At 36.4% G+C, this 18,739-nt stretch overlaps 1 protein-coding gene across 3 annotated transcripts; it reads right to left on the minus strand.

The window, feature by feature from the left end:
• Window positions 1–183: 183 nt before the first annotated feature.
• Window positions 184–17,321, minus strand: LOC128016134 (B- and T-lymphocyte attenuator). 3 transcript variants are annotated; one of them, XM_052600582.1, is made up of 7 exons: window positions 17,090–17,321; window positions 16,856–16,919; window positions 15,649–15,978; window positions 15,516–15,551; window positions 910–1,038; window positions 780–820; window positions 184–696 (listed from the first exon to the last, which is right to left on the minus strand). In XM_052600582.1, exons 1-7 carry the CDS (start codon window positions 17,135–17,137, stop codon window positions 607–609), a joined length of 738 nt encoding a protein of 245 aa, XP_052456542.1. In that variant the 5' UTR covers window positions 17,138–17,321; the 3' UTR covers window positions 184–606. The 3 variants fall into 3 exon arrangements, with proteins under 3 accessions (XP_052456542.1, XP_052456535.1, XP_052456525.1); XM_052600575.1 differs by lacking the exons at window positions 184–696; window positions 780–820; window positions 910–1,038 and adding exons at window positions 13,414–15,019; window positions 15,109–15,149; window positions 15,251–15,373 and having other exon boundaries at window positions 15,649–15,954; XM_052600565.1 differs by lacking the exons at window positions 184–696; window positions 780–820; window positions 910–1,038 and adding exons at window positions 13,414–15,019; window positions 15,109–15,149; window positions 15,251–15,373.
• Between the last annotated feature and the right edge of the window lie 1,418 nt (window positions 17,322–18,739).

The raw sequence follows: 18,739 nt of genomic DNA on the forward strand, positions 1-18,739 counted from the left end.
CTCACCAGGTCTACAGCAAATGTCATAACATGTTAAAAGTAGAAAGATATTTCACTAATAATTCCTTAAATCTATCAGTTATGTTATCTTAATACATCTCTTTTCTGCCAATCCATCACTTTATATATGCTGTATGTTTTGTTTAATTATATCTAAATATCTTATTGATCTAAAAGGAAAAAGGGTATATAATGTGTTTATGCAGGCACAGTTTCTTTTATTGATGTTTTATGAGGCATTTATTAAAGAAAACTCTTATTAACAATCAGTGATTTACAAAAACAACAACGCAACATTTCTGAATCAATTGTGGAGTAATATTTTCCACAGTTGGTCATATTACTTCTTCAGTGCAATATGAACTGAATTTCTTAAGTATTCTCATCACTTAATAATTTATTAGACTAATGAATTTTTTAACAACTGAATGACAAAAAAAAAAAAAAAAATTAATAAGATTGTTTTCCTTTATTAGGGTACTAATACAGGTATGTATGTTAAAGTACTAATGTGTACCTTTAATTTATATACCATTTAGGGGTAAATAGGTTAAAAAGATGTACATTTTAACTTTTGATTATTAGGTACAGATTTGTACTTTGTTTCTTAAACACGGTATACAACGGATGTCAGCAGGTCTGAGTTCAGATAGAGACCGGGAGGAAGAAGCAGGTCTTTTTTTTGTGTTTCCATGTACTGTGGAAGTGAAGACAGCATTTTAAAATGTATTTTCAACAAGAAATTAACAGTTCCACATATATATTTAAAACAAAGGATACCTGATTTTTATTTGCCTTATCTTTTCTTGTAGATTTTCTTCCTAAAATATTTCATAGGATTATGCAAGGAAACACAAAGCTGATTTTAAAGAAACTGGGATGCTTCGTTTTAAACACTCAAGTCACTCACCTTGGTGACTAATGACATAAAGAAATAATACAGACATAACTATGAAGACCAGCCCTGCGATTCCACTGCAAATGTACAGATACGGCCAGACCCACTGACGATCATCCTTTTCACCTGAATTCGGATCACCTAATAATGAAGAGATTGAAACAAAATAATATATCAGAGTAGTTGTGATAGGTCTCATCATAGGTTCATATCAACATATGAAGATGCAATTGTCCAAGCAAAATGTTAACAGTAATGCCATGAATTATAATGTTCATGCCCTTACGTTTGCTGCTTTGATTGCTTGACACCTCGTTCTCATTTTTATCTAGTGAATATAATCAAGTATTTAAATATTTATATTCAACAATACGTCTGAATGCTTACATTCAGTGAATCAAAAGAAAATGTATCTTACCTGTCACAGTGACATTAATAGCATGACCTACAGATCTGTCAACACCTTTACATCTGTAGGAACCTGTGTCCTCCACTGAGATGTTCAGGAAAATCAGGAAAGCCATCCATTCATGTTCTTTGATGCTCTTCAAATCAGTTTTTATGTGATGTGAGTAATGAAAAGCTTTACAGTCACTTCCATTGAGTTTGCACCATGAGACTCTTGGGATCCCGTGACATCCTTCTAGAGTTGTTATAGTACAGTTTATCTTCAACTCGGTCATAACCGGAGCTCTAAACACTGTGTTTCGTGGCACTCTGATCACTGAAATACAATTCATCTCAGACGCTAAAAGAATGAAGGAAAAAAGAATAGGAAGACCAAAAAAAAAAAAAAAAGTGAAAGAGTGTTGGAAGAGAATTTTTAGTGATTTATCCTTATCTGCATTGACATCATCCGCTAAATAAAACTAAGACAATAATCAGTTTTTCACACAATACTGAAAAAGTATTTTAGTATTTTATTTTAAACAGTTAAGACTGCTGGTGTAAACATGTAATACCACATTAGAGAACAAATAAAGAACAGATTTCAACTTGTTTCTGTAAACTGTGAAACACCTCACCCTATACCCATAGTAAATGATTTAGATTATTATTTATTATTTTTATTTTTTATAGTAACCGTGCACCACACCGATTATTGCAATGCAGCACATTAATGTATGAGGCTTTACTTTGGCTTCTTCTTTTTAGTTCTTCATCTAAAATAATAAGATGAATTAGATATTCAAATTATTATAAGCAAATATTTACCAGCATGTGCTGTATACATTTATAATATATAATAATTCTATATAAAACTATTATATGTCAGTTATTTACTCACAAAATCATTTTGTTATCTGGCAAATGCATTGCACACATATGTTGTAACATCGGTTTTAACAAATATAGTGTAATAAATCAGAAACTTCACATTTAAGAATTTTTTTCTGACCGACATCAATCAGTCTATAGGGCAGATCTTAATACTCACCGTTTGTGGTGCTAATGACACCAACACACATCAAAATCAGAATAGTGGCCAGGATAATCTGGAAGACAAGTTGCTTTTTGTTGAAGTTCTTTTATGAGAAAATGTATTTTAAAATGAATATACATTTTAAAGCTGTGAATCAGTGTGTGCAAATATGTTGGAGTGACATGGAAATGTGTTGGAAGCTGTAAGTTCTTCAAAAACATCTCTTACCATCTCTGCGTCTCTTTTCTTATACTTAACTGGTATCTTCGAATCCTTGATTCACAGATGCGTGTCACCTGCGTTGTCTCTAAGGTGAATTTGTTACTCTGCTTTGTGTCTGTGTCTGTTGCTGATGGTTGTTCTTCTTAGCCTTCTTTCATCATTGACATTGTCAAACCTCACTGTAGAGGTTTCCGGTTGTTTTTGCGCCCTGTTCTGTTTGTTTTAGCCTTGTCCAGGTTGGCTGAGCTTTCATGCATATGTTGAAGAAAAAAAAAGGATGAAGAAATAGTAGGTAGTGTTGCCAACTTAACAATTTTTTATTTATTTATTTAGCAAGATCTTGCAACTCTGCATGCATATAGCAACAAATTTAGCTATTTAAAAAAAAAAATATTTGGCAACTTTAAGCAACTTTTGAAAAATGGCTAGTAGTTGCAAATGTTCAATAATAATTTATAACTTGTACCTATGTCAATCAGTTAGGTACAGTGTAAGAAAGAACAAATGTGTACAAAAATGGAAAAGGTATAGGTCATTTTCTGCCAGGACATTATCTTCAGACATTTCATGTAACTATGCAACAAAATGCAAAGTATAATTAAAAATACAGTAAAACACCTGTGAAAATTAATAAGGGATATTCTTTGATATTGACACCGTAAATGTGCCAGATTTTTACCAACCTTTCTTAGAGTAATAGTATATTTATTAACTACCAATATACTACTTAAAAATATAATTGTTCAGAATGTGCAGTTTTACTATGTAAATATATTAAATGTAATCGTTTGAGAACGTGTAACTGTCCAATAATTAAATTTTGTGTTCATATTAATTTTACAAATGTGTATATTACTTTTAAGAACAAATTTTAATTTATATATTTCTAATCTAATTTTTCACTGAGGTGGCCAGCCACACGATTTTATGTTTATGTTTGATAGTGACGACATCGCACAATGCCATTTCAAAGTCATTTAGCAACTCTTAACAACAAATCAACCTGCCTTTAGCAACTTCCTCTTAAAAATATAGATGCAAGCAGCAATTACCGGGGTTCAAGCATTTTAAGACTCATGAGATATTGTAGATATTTTATGCTGAGTTTAAACAAAAAGGCAAAAAAAAAAAAATCTCTAGAAATATAATTTTATGATTTATCACTTTACAGTAATAGGGGACACTGCTCCCAAATTGATGTGGTGGGGTTAGCTATAGGGGTGATGATGACACAAATAGTTTGGTGCCAATATGCTGAAGGATTGCAGAAAAAGAGGCTTAGATCCATTTTGGCACTTTTCTTATCTCCTGACCACTAAGTGACACTGTGCCAAAACTGTGCAGGTTACCTCAGGACATAACTGTCAAACTCCATGTCTGGTCAGGACACGATAAAATTTTTTAAGGAGATATAGTCTTATGTCCATTTTGGCAAGCTCTGACAAATCATTTGTGCCTTATCAGACAATGGTTGTGTTTATCAAAAAAATAAAATAAATAAATAAAATAAAATAAATAAATACAACCTATGAACCATCTAGGACATGTTCAAAAAAGACACTTTCACATCAAGTCAAATATTTAACTGGTTTGATTGACAGCAGTGGTTCTAGATGCAAATTTGTTTGGAATGAGATCTAACATGAATATTGTCTGTATGTGTGAAAAATTGTGTGATATACGAGGCGAAAAACAGTATAGTGCCAACTAGGGGCATCTTTTTTTCCAGATGTCTGGGGCCATAAGTCAAAAAGGCCCATAGAGTTTCATTCCAATCAGCCTCCATTAACCTTGTCTAATAGGTGTTCAAAGTTGATTGGCTTATGGTGGCCATGTATTTCAAGGTACACCAGTGCCCTCATAGATAACGGTGACACCTCACTGCACGCTAAATTTCAAGTCAGTCCGACTAATCGGTGAGTAGTTACCGCCATTTTCCAGTATTGTTCCTGTTATAGCGCTACCAAGTGGTCAAACTTCCAAATTTTTTGTAATTTGACCAACGATTGACTTCATTCACATGTGTTCCAAGTTTGGTTAAAATATCTCATTCCATTAAAGAGTTATAGCAGTTTTAGTAAAAGTGGCCCCAATCGCTTTAAATGTTTTTGCATCCTGTTCTGATTTAAAATGGAACATCAACTTGGTTTTGATAAATTTTGCTAATTAGAGTACTTTTCTGCACTGGTTTGGTTCTGATTGGGCAAAAAACCTAGGACTAGTTAACAAAAGTAGGTTTGCAAAAATTCAATGTGTCAGAAAATGCTCATGATGGAAATTAAATTGGAGCATTTTTGTTTGTATTGAGCCCAGGATTCCAGCGATATAGACACCTGAGACAAATGGTCTAGGAGTTATGAATGATTTTGTGTTTTCTATCGCTGTAATGTTTCAGCTTTTAACTTTAAAATTAAGCTTTCTAGGACAGCTCTTTCTAGGTCTGTACAATCAGTTTTACAGCATAATAATAATAATTGAATACATTTTTGCTTGAAACCTTATAATTAGTTGGGAACACTGACAGTAGAACAATGAGTTCAAAATAACTCAGTAACACCTTCTTGTGGATAATGACTGAACAGCAGAACAGGCAGAAAACTCCGATTTCTCTGTTTACTATGTTTTTCAAGATGTAATATGTTGATTCAAACCACTTTCTGCCTTGTAAATATATATGAATGCATGACATCAACTGAGTCCCCCCTTAGAATGGAAATATTATACATTTTGTTTAATTGTTAACTGATTATTGCAATTATGACTTTACTAAGACTTATAATAAAGCTTATAATAAAGGCCTAAATTAGCCTGCAGACAGACACAATGTGCAGACTTTTATATTTTTCCAAAAATGTACATTAGTACATTTACATTAAACTCACTGCATCATATCATGTGCAACCAAAGCCAAAGGCGAAGTATGTTTTTACAAAGTTCCGTTTATATACAGAACCACAGGAAGTCTAAGGAGTTACCACTTCCTGACTCTTGCAAGAAGCCCTCCTAAACTTACCTTATAACATGACTGATGGCTTTCTAGTTGCCACTGGTAACAGGAAATCACTGTTTAAAGACATCATATATAAAAAAAAAAAATACAGTACAGTGCTTTTCCAGATTCAAATAAATATGTTCACTTGTTGTGACAAACTACTTAAAGTCGATATGAATTGTCATTTACTGCCAATAACAGTTTCAGAATGTGACCCATTTACAAATCATACAGGATATTCAACAAGAAAATCTTTTTTTTTTTTTTTTTTTTTCTGTGGGGAAATTATTTGGATTATTAAAGTGCATGTTACATCCCAGAATGGAGCTAGACCAAATGCAAGTTAAAACAAATAAACAATAGCCCAAACAGCTATTTGCCCATTTGTTAACATTATGCAATATTCGTCAAGAACTATGTGAGATCAGCAAAAAAAAAAGGAAAGGTGTTTCAGAGGGAAAGCATTCACATGTTGAATCTAAAGCAGCTTTTGTGTAAGTGCTAAAGTATGTATAATGTGATGCTATCAAAACACTTCTCAGCCCGTATGTGTCTGTGGTGTACTCAGCCAACTTACTGTGGTGAAAATACATCCATTCTATTTGTTATTTTCCCCGTAAAACAAAAATGGTGTCTTCAAGAATGTACTCCAAAGTGAGGTCAAATTGGAACATGCCCTGCAAATGACTGGCAACAGAATTGGCCCTATTACCTTAGTTCCTCCCCTGAGTGAGCAGTACACAGTTCACTATTTTTTTTTTTTTTTCTAATTATGCTTTTTTTTTTTTTGTTTTTTTTTTATGTTGCTTGATTCATTTCAACAGCACAGACTGCAGTATGCATATTACGCTGCTCTCACTTAAATACACCAATCTAATATACACATACATTCACAGACACTGACTGCATGAACAGTGTTTTTGACATAACATTGTGTGTAACTGACAGTTTAAGCATAATAAGAAGCAAATGTGAACTTAAGTTGTGTCCCAAATGTCACACTATACACTATGTACTTATAGACTATGTATTTAACCATGTAGTGTATGAACTATATAGGGTTATTTTGTCATTTATAATCAGAATCTGCCTCTCCCTCCTCTCCATAACTGCAACAGTTGAGTGCATTAAGTGTCCAACAGCCCACACTTCTGCTGTGTCCAAAATTGAATACTTCCATACTAGTATGCAAAAAAACTGTATGCAAAAAGAGTAGTATATCCAAATTCATACTATTCAAAAAACAGCTCTTCAGCTGTGAAGAGCTTTATGATACAGCACGGCCTCTCTGTTGCTTTACTCTCACTCTCTCTCTCTCTCTCTCTCACGCACACACACACACTCACACACATACAGACACGTCCTTATCTGAATTATCTGAACACAGATAGTCTGAAAGTATAAATACAAAAATGTAATCCTAACATAAGCCAACACTAAATGTCTTATTTATTAGAATGTATATTTTAGTAAACCATTACTTCTAGCCAAACTGTAATGGATCATAAAAAAGAGATCAAAATATAAGCAGACGTCTGTTATCTGGAGCTTCTGTCTCTAACAAACTCAATAACCAAAAGTCAATTAACATTAGCAAAATTATTTACTGATGTTTTGATGTGTGTAGTACAAACAACGTTTTAACACTTTTTTAGACACGAGGACCTTATGCCCTTTTGGTGCCAAGCTATTATTACATCATATTTATGTTTAAATTAAAGTGAAGTTTTACTTAAACTGTGTCTTATTTCCCTTCTAGGGGAAAATGTACTCATAGCTTTAAATGTTTAGCTCACTCATGTCATTTGAGGGTTTCTATTCCTTTTCACACCTCCAAGGATTTCAAAAGTTCTGTATAAAGTTCTCTGAAAAAAAAAAAGTAAATATGCACCTTGTTAATCAAACTGTGCAACACTGTCAATCACACAATAGCTGCTGTGTGTAGTTTGCTTTGTCTTCTGAAAGAGAAACACAAGGTGATTTTGGTGCAGAGGCATCCACCTTATTTGTTTTCATCCACCTACTCATAAAGGAAAAAAAAAAGTCACACCACATTTCACAATTACTTCCCCTGGTCTACCTTGATGTTCATAACATGTTAAATGATAGTATATAGAGGACTTTTGGAAGATTTTTTATTATGCAAAATGAGTTTTATTTGCACAAATTATTTGCACAAGCGGAAATGGAGCGGGGGAACTGACTGGTCTAGGAGGAGGCGGGAGAGAGAGGCTGGGAGGGAATACAGGAGGGTAAGGACTGGAAGGAACCAGCGGAGACATGGGATTCAGGATTTACCTCCACAAACCAGTCTATAAGGTCCATTAATCCCTCCATACAATTCCCAGAAACCGAATGCAGCTCACCCTCAGTCACAGAAGTGTGGGCAGGGCTGTCATCCATGCCCTCGATCCCCACCAATACTCCCATGATGCACGGTGTTGCCGGCTCACACACCTGGTCAGTCATGCTCTCGAGTCTTTGCTCTCCAACAATGTGGGCTCTAGCTTCGTGCGGCGGGATGGCGGCTGGCTGGTCTCTGGTTCAGGAGTGGGGCTGGAGATATCCTCTTCAGCGTTGCAGATAGTAAATGAAGATCCATTTTTCTCCAGCACCCACTCCACGAAGGTGGCGAAATCCTCTCTGGGACTGTTTGCTGGCAGGCGTGCCTTACACCGCTTGCTCAGCTGGTGTAATAGAAGTTAGAGAGCGAGCGGTCAGGGAAGTGGGTAAGGCACGCCAGATCTAGAAAGTCCCTGGTATGCTCCTCCAGCGAACGGTCCAGTTGCTCCAGGCACAGGAGTTGGACTGCTGGGATTGCCATTCCGGGAGTGGGAGGAAAACAAAAAACAAAAAGGAAAGAAAAACACCGCTAAACTACACTTATGGGTCCATGATTCTGTTACGAGCTGCTGGTATGTGAATTAAGGCGCACAAGGAAGACAATATACAAAAGGGTACTTTTAATAATCATAGGAGAATAAGGGCACATCCAACATAATACAATATACAAATGTAGGATACAACTTGACCAGAGACAAGACATTGCAACAGCCTTTCCAAATCTTGGTTGGCTCTCTCGGTTTGACCCTTGTTCTGGGGATGAAACCCAGAGGACCGATTACAGTTGCTCCCAGCAATCTGCAAAAATCTTGCCAAAAATTTGGACACAAAGTGGGGTACCCTGTCGGAAACCACGTCTTTCAGGAGGCTATGTAAGTGAAAGACGTGATCTATGACAGTCAACGCTGTCTCCTTGGCTGAGGGTAATTCGGGAAAGAGAATAAAGTGGGCAATTTTCGAGAACCGGTCCACCACGGTCAAAACTACCATGTTGCCCTGGGAGTAGGTTTGGGGATACTTTGAATTTTATCGATTCTGATTCCGATTCTGCTTATAGATTCCGATTCTTATCGATTCCTAATTTTGATTCAAATAAGATAAAAAATCAGATATAAAAAAAACTAAGTCAAACATTTAGATGTCAGACATGTATTCTGTCTTTTTACAAAGCATTCTGTTACAGCTGAATAACATGAGCAAAAATCAGCAGCCTACAAATCACTGCAAGAGGAGTTTTGCCTGTGCTTTCAAGAAATGCCATAGCAAAAACAACTAGATTAAAATAAATGTAAATTAAAATAAATGTAAAATAATAAATGTAAAAGTGTTAAAGACAAGTAAACAGTCAGTTATAAGAAAGGAACAAACAAATCAATTAGCAATATCATAAATAAGTACAACTAAACAAAATTTCAGGTACAGTAACTAATTAAAAGGAAAAAATGCATAGTTTTTATAAATAAAATAAAGATTAAATAATTAAAGTTGTTAAATATATCCATTCAAGATCAGACAATTATTTTCTTTTGTTCTTTGATTAACAGGCAGCGTGTTAATTAGGCTGTGGTGTCTTTAAGCAAAAATACTGTATATGTGTGTTTTCTTTCTCATCTGTTTACATTCACGTAAGACAAAAACAGCAGTGTTTATGATGATGTACTGATGTACTCTATATATTGTTCAAAAATATGAAAGAAGTCAGTTTAGTCTCAGATCAACCTTTTCTACAGTTGAAATACACGGAACAGTCAGAGATCGGACACAAACCGGAAACCTGCAGCGCAACACCGACCACTGCTCTCTGTCATATTACTGTCTATGCTCTCTGTGCATGCACTTGAGCTTCATGTGTGCTGCACACAAACAGGGCGCAAATTCTTTCTGTTCCTACACTTAATCATATTTAATCAAACTGAAATACGCACACAGGAATCGTTAAGCAGAATCGAAATGCACGTGTCTTATTGAATACCCGGTTCTTGGAAAATTGTAACCGGTTCTAAAATGGAACCAGTTTTTGATACACAACCCTACTTGGGAGGCCGGGAGGTCGATAATAAAATCAAGCGAGATATGGGACCAGGGTCTTAAAGGGACCGGCAGCAGTTGAAGTAACCCATCTGGGGGTCGATTGGAAGTCTTACCAGTGGCGCAAACTGAGCAAGTCGAAACAAAACTGTGAATGTCGCTACTCATAAGTGGCCACCAGAATCATTGTTTGACCAAAAACTTAGTATGGTTAACTCCTGGATGAAAAGCCACATTGAAACAATTCCCCCACTGAATAACGTCTGACCGTAATCCCTTCTGCACACAAAAAAACTATTCTTTGGGCACCCAGGCGGAGGTGTTAACCCTTCTAAGGCCATCTTGACCTTCGATTCGACCTCCCATGTGAGTGTGGAGACCACTAATGTCTTGGGTAAAATACACTCGGGAGTAGACGGGCATTCAGAATGGTCAAAAATGCGTGACAAAGAATTGGGTTTGATGTTTTTGAAACCCGGATGGTACAAGAGAGTAAAATCAAAACAACCGAAAAAAGTGGAGTTCTGCCTGGAGTTCAACCTTTTGGCGGTTCTAATGTATTCTAGATTCTTATGGTCAGTCCATACTATAAAGGGTACCCCTAAGCCTACTAACCAGTGGCGCCATTCCTCCAATGCCGGGTCTACTATATAAAAGGAGGTGATCTCAGAGTGGTTGCCTGACGTGATGAGGTTAATGCCTCCAGTGGTGAATGAGATAACAGGAAGTCTTTGGCCATTGAGGGCGTGAACAGTAATCCTGTGAGTGAGTGGTTTGAGAGGAATCTGAGGTTTGTGTGCAAGTGCATGGTCCATGAAATTACCTTCAGCCCTGGAGTTCAGAAGTGCTTGACAGTCGTGGGTGTGTGCTGACCATCTCAGTCTTACCGGGAGGAGCGTAGATGATGATGAGGTCTTCTCGGTGGATATCCCATCCGATAGTAGCCTCATACTTACTATCGGGCTTGGCCTTTTACCGGACAGATGTGCGCATGATGACCGGCTCCCCCTCAGTAAAGGCAAAGGTCCTGGGATCTCTGCCTCTCCTTCTCCTCCTGGGAAAGCCGAGCTCGCCCTACCTGCATGGACTAGTGATCGTAGATGGGGTTGGCCGCGTATGAGCCAGGGGTGACTCAGCTACTTACGCTCTACTTGGGATCTGCATCTACTCTGCATCCACTCTTACTGCCAACTCAATAAGTTCATTGAGAGAGGTCGGAAGATCCAGGGCGTAGATCTCTCTCTGGACACGGTCAGCCAGCCCATGCAGGAACATGTCCCACTGCACCTCCTCGTTCCATTTACACTTTGCCGCTAAGGTAAGGAACTCGATGGACACACCGATGTCCCCCATAATGCCACTCTCCCAGTCAGCAACGTCAAAACAAATGCAACTTTGGCTCGTTCATTATTGAATGTCCTGGGTTGATGAGAAAAGTGCATCGAGCATCGTGTTAGAAAAGCTCTGCAGTAATTCGGCACATAAGAGTAGGGTTCCAGAACAGGAAGGTGTGGTTCAGGCTGGGAGGGGCTTTCTGGTGGTGTGGGGGTAATGGGCGGTGTGAGCGGCGCAGTGGGAGCTCGTAGGAGTTGTAACCGCTGGGTGAGCTTGGACACCTGTGCCACCAATGACTGAACAGCACGACTTGTGTCATTGAGATAGCATGGAGGACCTCAAACAACGATCTGACAAACAAGATACGAAGGACAGGGAATTAAATAGGCAGTTGGTATTAGGTGCAGCTGCTGCTGATCACTGATGATCAGCAGTAATGTCCACATGAAACAATCAGCATGACATAACATGAGATGAGCAGGAAACAATGCATTCATGAACCGTGACACCATGTCCTAGAATCTGGAGGAAGGGTGGAGTCCATTGTTAAGTTTCCACAGTCTGGGATGCTTTGGGGTGCAATGTCATCTGCTGGTGTTGGTCCATTGTGTTTTTTGAAAACCAAAGTCACTGCACCCGTTTACCAAGAAATCTTGGAGCACCTCATACTTCCTTCTGCTGACCTGGGCTTCCATACCACCTCAGCAGTGCCACAAACTGACCACCTCCATGCCATGCCGAATTGAGGCAGTAATTAAAGCAAAAGGAACCCCTAACAAGTATTGATATTGAGTAGATGTACACTAAATTAACATACTTTCCAGAAGGCCAACAATTCACACATTTTTATTTAAAATTGTTCTTATGAATTATTCTAATTTGTTGAGATTGAGATTTGTTGTGAATTGGTGGGTTTTTGTTAAATGTGAGCCAAAATCATCACAATTAAAAAAAATCAAACACAAGTTAAACTACTTCAGTCTGTATGCATTGAATTTATTTAATACACAAGATTCACAATTTGAGTTGAATTATTTCAATAAATTATATTTTCCTCTACATTATAATTTACTGAGATACACCTGTATAATATTGCTGCATGCAGCCATCTTTAGACACATACAAATGTTTTTGCTTCTAAAACATTGACATTTCTAAAAGTAAAAAGACATGTGTTGTCATATAATATCCGAAGAAAGCAATGTTACGGATAGAGGACTTTTATTTTAGAGACTTAGACTCTCACTTTGTTTTAAAAGTGGTTTCATGAGTTCTGTTTTTTTCAATTCTCTATAACATGTTGTTGGTGTTATTTTGAAAAGCAGAATTGATTCAAGCCAAATTAAATCTTGTGTAAGATTGTCATTACAATCCAAACCATGAGAAATCAAACCTATTACATGGAACTGAGAAAAGATTTCTGCTTTCTGACAGAATTGGAAAGGTCTCACACGGTGGCCCCAAAAGTATATGGATGCATTGTTAATGAATTATATATAGCGAGTGGTATTTATTCTACATATATACTAGATTATAAAATAATAAATTTTTTATTGTTCAAAATGAAGGAAATTTCTGGTTGTTAAACTTGTGTTTATGTTACTATGGTGAACTACAACTGTGGTTACACTAGGTGAACTCATCTTCATACATCCGTTATAAAATAACCTTGACAAGAGCTTGACAAGCGAAGAAAGTGGCATCACACTTTTAAAGTGCGAATTGAATGTATTTTCCTGGGGGTTTATTGTGAATTCCTGGGGGTTTATTGTGAATGTTTAAATTTATAAACATTTATTAATCATAGTTGCTTGTATTATTTTTAATGATTACAGCCGTTTAGTGAATCACAGTTAGCAATCTACCACAAACATACATATTCACATTAATTCCATAATTGTATTTAATTTTTTTATCTTGGAGCAAAGGGAAGAGAGAGGAGAGTCTTGACCATATATTCTGAAACTGTCCTTCTAGTATGTAAATGCAGTGTTGAGATTAAGGAAAAATCTTTTGTGGAAGGTCCCTTCAATGGAAAGTCACAGTCTTAGGTGAAACCAGACACACCAACACAAAGAGTAGAACAGAAGCAAACTGATTTATGCACTGGCAAATAAGCACTGAGCTTGTTAAGGAATAGGATGTTGGGTTAACTTATTCATTCACACACACACACACACACACACAAACACACACACACACACACACACACACACACACATTCAGTATGTACAGTATAAATAGCATGTTACTCATTGACCTTTAATACATAAAAAGGAGGTCGTAGGTACTATTCTTTACTGTGGCTGCTAAAGAATCCCACCCTCGTGTCTGGTAAATTGCACTCTCCCCTCTGCTTGTACAGGAAGTGTGCTTGCATGCTTTTGCTCTTGTGGGCTTCTTACTTTGTACTCTCTCAAAAGATCACAACTTGAAAAATACTTATGCCTGGTGATCTATTAGAAAAATTGCAATACATTTCTGAGTAGAAAAAACATTGTTTTATATATATATAAATCTAAAGGAATGAAGTGAAGTAAAATATTTACTGTAAAGGCCTGTAACTTTGATGATAAACACAACTATACATATTTATAATAATATGGAAGTTTATATCACCACTATTAACTATAATGGCACAAAGGAACCTTTATTCGCATCGCTGAAGGCCTCTCCAAACAACCCAATTGTTCAGCATGTAAATGTTTTCAAACCAGTGTGTCAAAAATAGAAAATGGGTTGAATTAAAATGCAGATTCATTTTCTGACAGTTGGTTCCTTATTCATAGTTACTCCAACAGGCAGTCAGACAGTTTACTTAATATTATTTTATTTAATTATTTGCAGATTCTGTATTCACTATGGTGTTTATCAAACAACACCAACTCATTTCGCATAACAGTAGCGACACTGGACATGTAAGATGATGTGACCAAAAGAGCAAATCTTATTAGTTGGTCGGGGTTTTTTTTTTTTGCAATGCAATGAGCAGACATATTAACAGCTGCTCATTCAAATTAATATGTTAAGTCATTCAGTAGCTGTTAATAATATGAACCACAAACCCACAGGGAAATAATAAATAAAAGTTCAGCCTCAAAAATGTTGCCAAAGACAATTTTCAAAACTGCTTCTTTTGTATAACAAAATAGCACATTGTAAATAGGAATAACCATTGTAGAAGCTGCTGTCATTTATTTTTGTAGTTTATTACCTGCTAGAATGTGAAACATCACTCTCCACATCTATTTATTTCAGTAGGACAGAAAAGAGAGCTATTCAATTGTTTTTGTAAATTTAAGAACACTAGTAATTCTTGCTGGACTCTTGAGATTCTAGCAAACATTTGCACTTTGCGACACAGAGGTGTCCAAAAGGTGAGACTACAGCTCCTCACAGACAGTGTTTTAAACTGATTTCTTAATACAGAATGACAAATGAGTCACCATTTTCTCATCGGTCATTTCTCAGTATTCTTTTTTAAACTTTTTTTAGGTAAATGATTCGTTGATTTACCGGAACCGGATTGCCACATATTCTGAATGTTCTGGTTCTTGTCGTGCTGTTCTTCTCGGCACTCTGGACATAGCCTGGTGATTCAAAGAAGCATACACCAGAGCATTCTCTTCTTCTCCTCTTTCTGTGCCAGCTGTGTTGTGGCTACCATCTGAAACTCTTCCAGCTGATGATGCTCCTCTGACAGGTGGAGTTACACAGCCATGATATGAAGCAGAGGTCAGCTGATCAGAGGTGGAAGGGGTGTTGTGATGAGCTTTGCTCTGTGGAAGAGAAATCATAAAAAATAAAAAAAATGTTTTCAACAGGTAAAATAAACTGTTTTACAGAACAAAATTTAAATAAAAGATACCTGATTTTTAGTTGTCGTATCTTTTCTTGTTGATTTTGTCCCTAGGAGAAATTGCGCAGGATCATCCAAGGAAACAAGAACTAATAGTCAGAATTTCATTGTAGCCAAATAGAACAGTACAGTTTTGTTCAAATTGGCATACCTTTGAATCTGATGATAAGCAATGTTACAGTCATAACTATGACCACCAGCCCTGCTATTCCACTGCAGATGTACACATACGGCCAGAGCCACTTAAGATCCTTTTGACCTGAATTCGGATCACCTAATATTGAAGAGATTGAAACAAAATAATATATCAGAGTTGCTGTCATAGGTCTCATAGGTTCATATCAACATATGAAGATGCATATGTCCAAGCAAAATGTTAACAGTAATGTCATGAATTGTAATGTTCATGTCCTTACGTGTGTTGCTTTGATTGCCCTCATTCTCATTTTTATCTAGTGAATATAATAAATATTAAAGTATTTAAATATTTATATTTAACAATATGTCTGAATGCTTACATTCAGTGAATCAAAAGATAACGTCTCTTACCTCTCACAGTGACATTAATAGTATGACTTACAGATGTGTCACCACCTTTACATCTGTAGGAACCTGTGTCCTCCACTGAGATGTTCAGGAAAATCAGGAAATACATCCATTCATGTTCTTTGATGCTCTTCAAATCAGTTTTTATGTGATGTGAGTAATTAAAAGCTTTACAGTGACTTCCATTGATTTTGCACCATGAGACCCTTGGGTTCCCGTGACATCCTTCTAGAGTTGTTATAGTACAGTTTATCTTCAACTCGGTCATAACCGGAGCTCTAAACACTGTGTTTCGTGGCACTCTGATCACTGAAATACAATTCATAACAGACCCTAAGAGAATGAAGGAAAACCGGGGGGGGGAAAAATTAGGTAGACAGAGAAAAGCCTAAAGAGATTTTAAGTACATTTGATATTATCACTGACATCAGCCACTAAAAATCAAACAATAAATCAAATCAATGAATCAATAAACAAAACATAACACCATAATAATTTTTAATCATAGAAAAGGTCAAGTGAAATCATCTGATTTTCATTACAGAGTTTTGAAACTAATAATAAAGTTTACTGGTGTAAAAAAAAGACACTTCACCTATTATAATGTTTATTTTAATGTTAATTAGAATTAGATCCACTATTCTATAACCAGACATTCCAAACCAATCCGTAAGTATAATGCAGTGCATGAGCTCTATTATTATTTTTTTTTGAACATACTTGCTGATATTGGTATAAGTCAATTGAATTTCAGATAAAATCATATAATCTAAGATGAGTTAATGATTCAGGTATTATTACTAATAAGAATAATATAACATTACATTAAAATTATATTGTATCGCTGACTGTTTTTTTTACTATTCCAAAAACGAAAACGGTATTCATTTGTCTATAAAATTTTACAATTTTATCAAAAATTTGTATCAAATGACACAATGACACGATTCTTATTTTAATTTAAGCTGAACCAAGGCATATCAAACCAGACATTAACTGTGTTTCATATTACTGAGTGGGATAATAAATAAATAATCTACTTGAAAAGAAAACAGTTTGTCAGGTGAGAGGTTAAATAGCCATGCACAAAACCATGAACATACCACAACTTTTGTCATACAAATACCACAATGTTCCCTAGAAACCACAATTAACAAAATATTATTAACTGACATTAGTATTTAATATAGCATCAGATCTTAATACTCACCATTTTCTGTACCGCTGATGCCAAGTGATAGCAGAAGAAGAGAAACGGCAAGGTTACAAATGATCTGAAAGACATAGTAGCCCATGATTGAAAGTTTTTATCAGACAATGTGCGTTTTAAAAACTAAATTCCAAAATGATAGCTGTGCACATCGTTTGCCATGAGTGTGTGAGTGAATGTGTGTATTGGAAAGTACACGTATACTGTAAGATGTTCCTCTGTGACGTCTCTCACCATCTCTGTTTCTCTCTTTTTTTTGTACCTCTTAACTCCCTGAATCATGGGTGTTTTTCACCTGTGTTGTTTCTCAGCATTTCTTTGTATCTGATAGTCGTCGTTGTGTCTGTGTCTGTATCCGTATCTGATGGTTGTTCTTCTTCTGTCGTCTCTGACAGTGTCAAACCTCATCTAGTGTGCATATAGTGGTTTCAGGTTGTCTGAATCTTGTCCAGGTTGGTTGAACCACTTCAAATGTTGAAGAGAAATAGAATGAAGAAACAGAAAGATCAATTTTAAATGAACTCAGTGACACCTCCTTGTGGATAATGACTGAACACTATAAACTACATCTGCTTGCTTTACTTTCTGTTCAATACAAGGAGGTCTAAACCTGAATTAAGCTATGTTTAATCATTGCCATTTATTTCAATACCAGCAGTAAAACTGTTACAATTATCCATCAGAAATATGGTATTAGAAATCTGTAATTTTTGCTCTTGGGGCTCATTGGGGATTAATTCAGTTTGTTTTGAGCCATTCACCTTGGACTAGTCTTAAAGTAGGAATTATTTGTAGTTTCCTCTTGTAATACAAAAGAAAACTGCTCAAACGTCCCTAGTGTAAGCAATGTGTCCTCTGATTTTTATTTTTCGTGTGGAGCAAAACATTTCTCTGTTTTGGTGGACATTTCAGTGACTTGAGCAAAAACATTCTTTAAATCAGACCTACACAGCACACACACACACAAATGTGTAACTTTAAAGTTTAATGTGCTCTTTTTAGTCGATGTGACCCTTAATGTAATTAAATAATGAACATTTTAGGTTACCTGACAAAATGTCATTATTATTATTATTATTATTTTAATTATTTTGCTCAAGTTCTTGTCCAGGCCCTTGTCATTTCTAGGCTGGACTTCTGCAATGCTCTTCTGGTTGGACTTCAATCGAGCACAATCAAAACTCTACAAATGATTTGGAATGCAGCGTCATTAATGGTCTTCAATGAACACGAAAGAGCCCATGTTACACCTGTCTTTATCCCCTTGCACTGGCTACCGGTTGCGGCCTGCATCAAGTTCAAGACATTGATGCTTGCATATAGAACAGCCTCAGGCTCAGCACCCACCTACTTCCACTCACTATTATGAATCGACATCCCCTCCAGAAGTGTGAGATCCGCTAGTGAGCGACCCCTGGTACCATCACAGAGAGACTCAAAATCACTTTCCAGAACATTCTCGTTCACCATTCCTGGCTGGTTGAATGATCTTCCCAACCCTACCTGGAACGCTGAATCCCTGACAATTTTCAAGCGGCAGCTGAAAACGTATCTCTTTCTAAACTACTTCATCGTGAGAAAAACAAACAAACAAACAAAAAAACACATTTCTCTTTCAACCTTTATTTATTCCTTATTTTCTAGCTTGTGCTTATTTGAACAATGTCTAAAACTTGCTATGCTGTTTGTCTCTTTAACCCTTAATCAGCCCCTGGGGTCTATTTGACCCCAAAGCCATTTTCCTTTTTTCTTTTAAAACATTTTCTCTTCATCTCAGGAGCATGAAATTATGTGACTTTTCCTAAATAATAAATCTAAACACACACACACACATAGTGCGAACTACGGGGGAGCTAGGGGGAGCTCGGCTCCCCTTAATAAGAC

The sequence above is a fragment of the Carassius gibelio genome, chromosome A1 (genome assembly GCF_023724105.1).
Source record: "Carassius gibelio isolate Cgi1373 ecotype wild population from Czech Republic chromosome A1, carGib1.2-hapl.c, whole genome shotgun sequence".
NCBI lineage: Eukaryota > Metazoa > Chordata > Actinopteri > Cypriniformes > Cyprinidae > Carassius > Carassius gibelio.

Excerpts from the sequence above, each read along its gene's own strand:
- LOC128016134 (XM_052600565.1), bottom strand. The coding sequence starts at position 17,137 with ATGATTCAGGGAGTTAAGAGGTACAAAAAAAAGAGAGAAACAGAGATG. Across the intron at positions 15,552-15,648 it reads TATTAATGTCACTGTGAGAG|ATAAAAATGAGAATGAGGGC; the intron begins GTAAGAGACGTT and ends TATATTCACTAG. Across the intron at positions 15,020-15,108 it reads ATACGACAACTAAAAATCAG|AGCAAAGCTCATCACAACAC; the intron begins GTATCTTTTATT and ends TCTCTTCCACAG.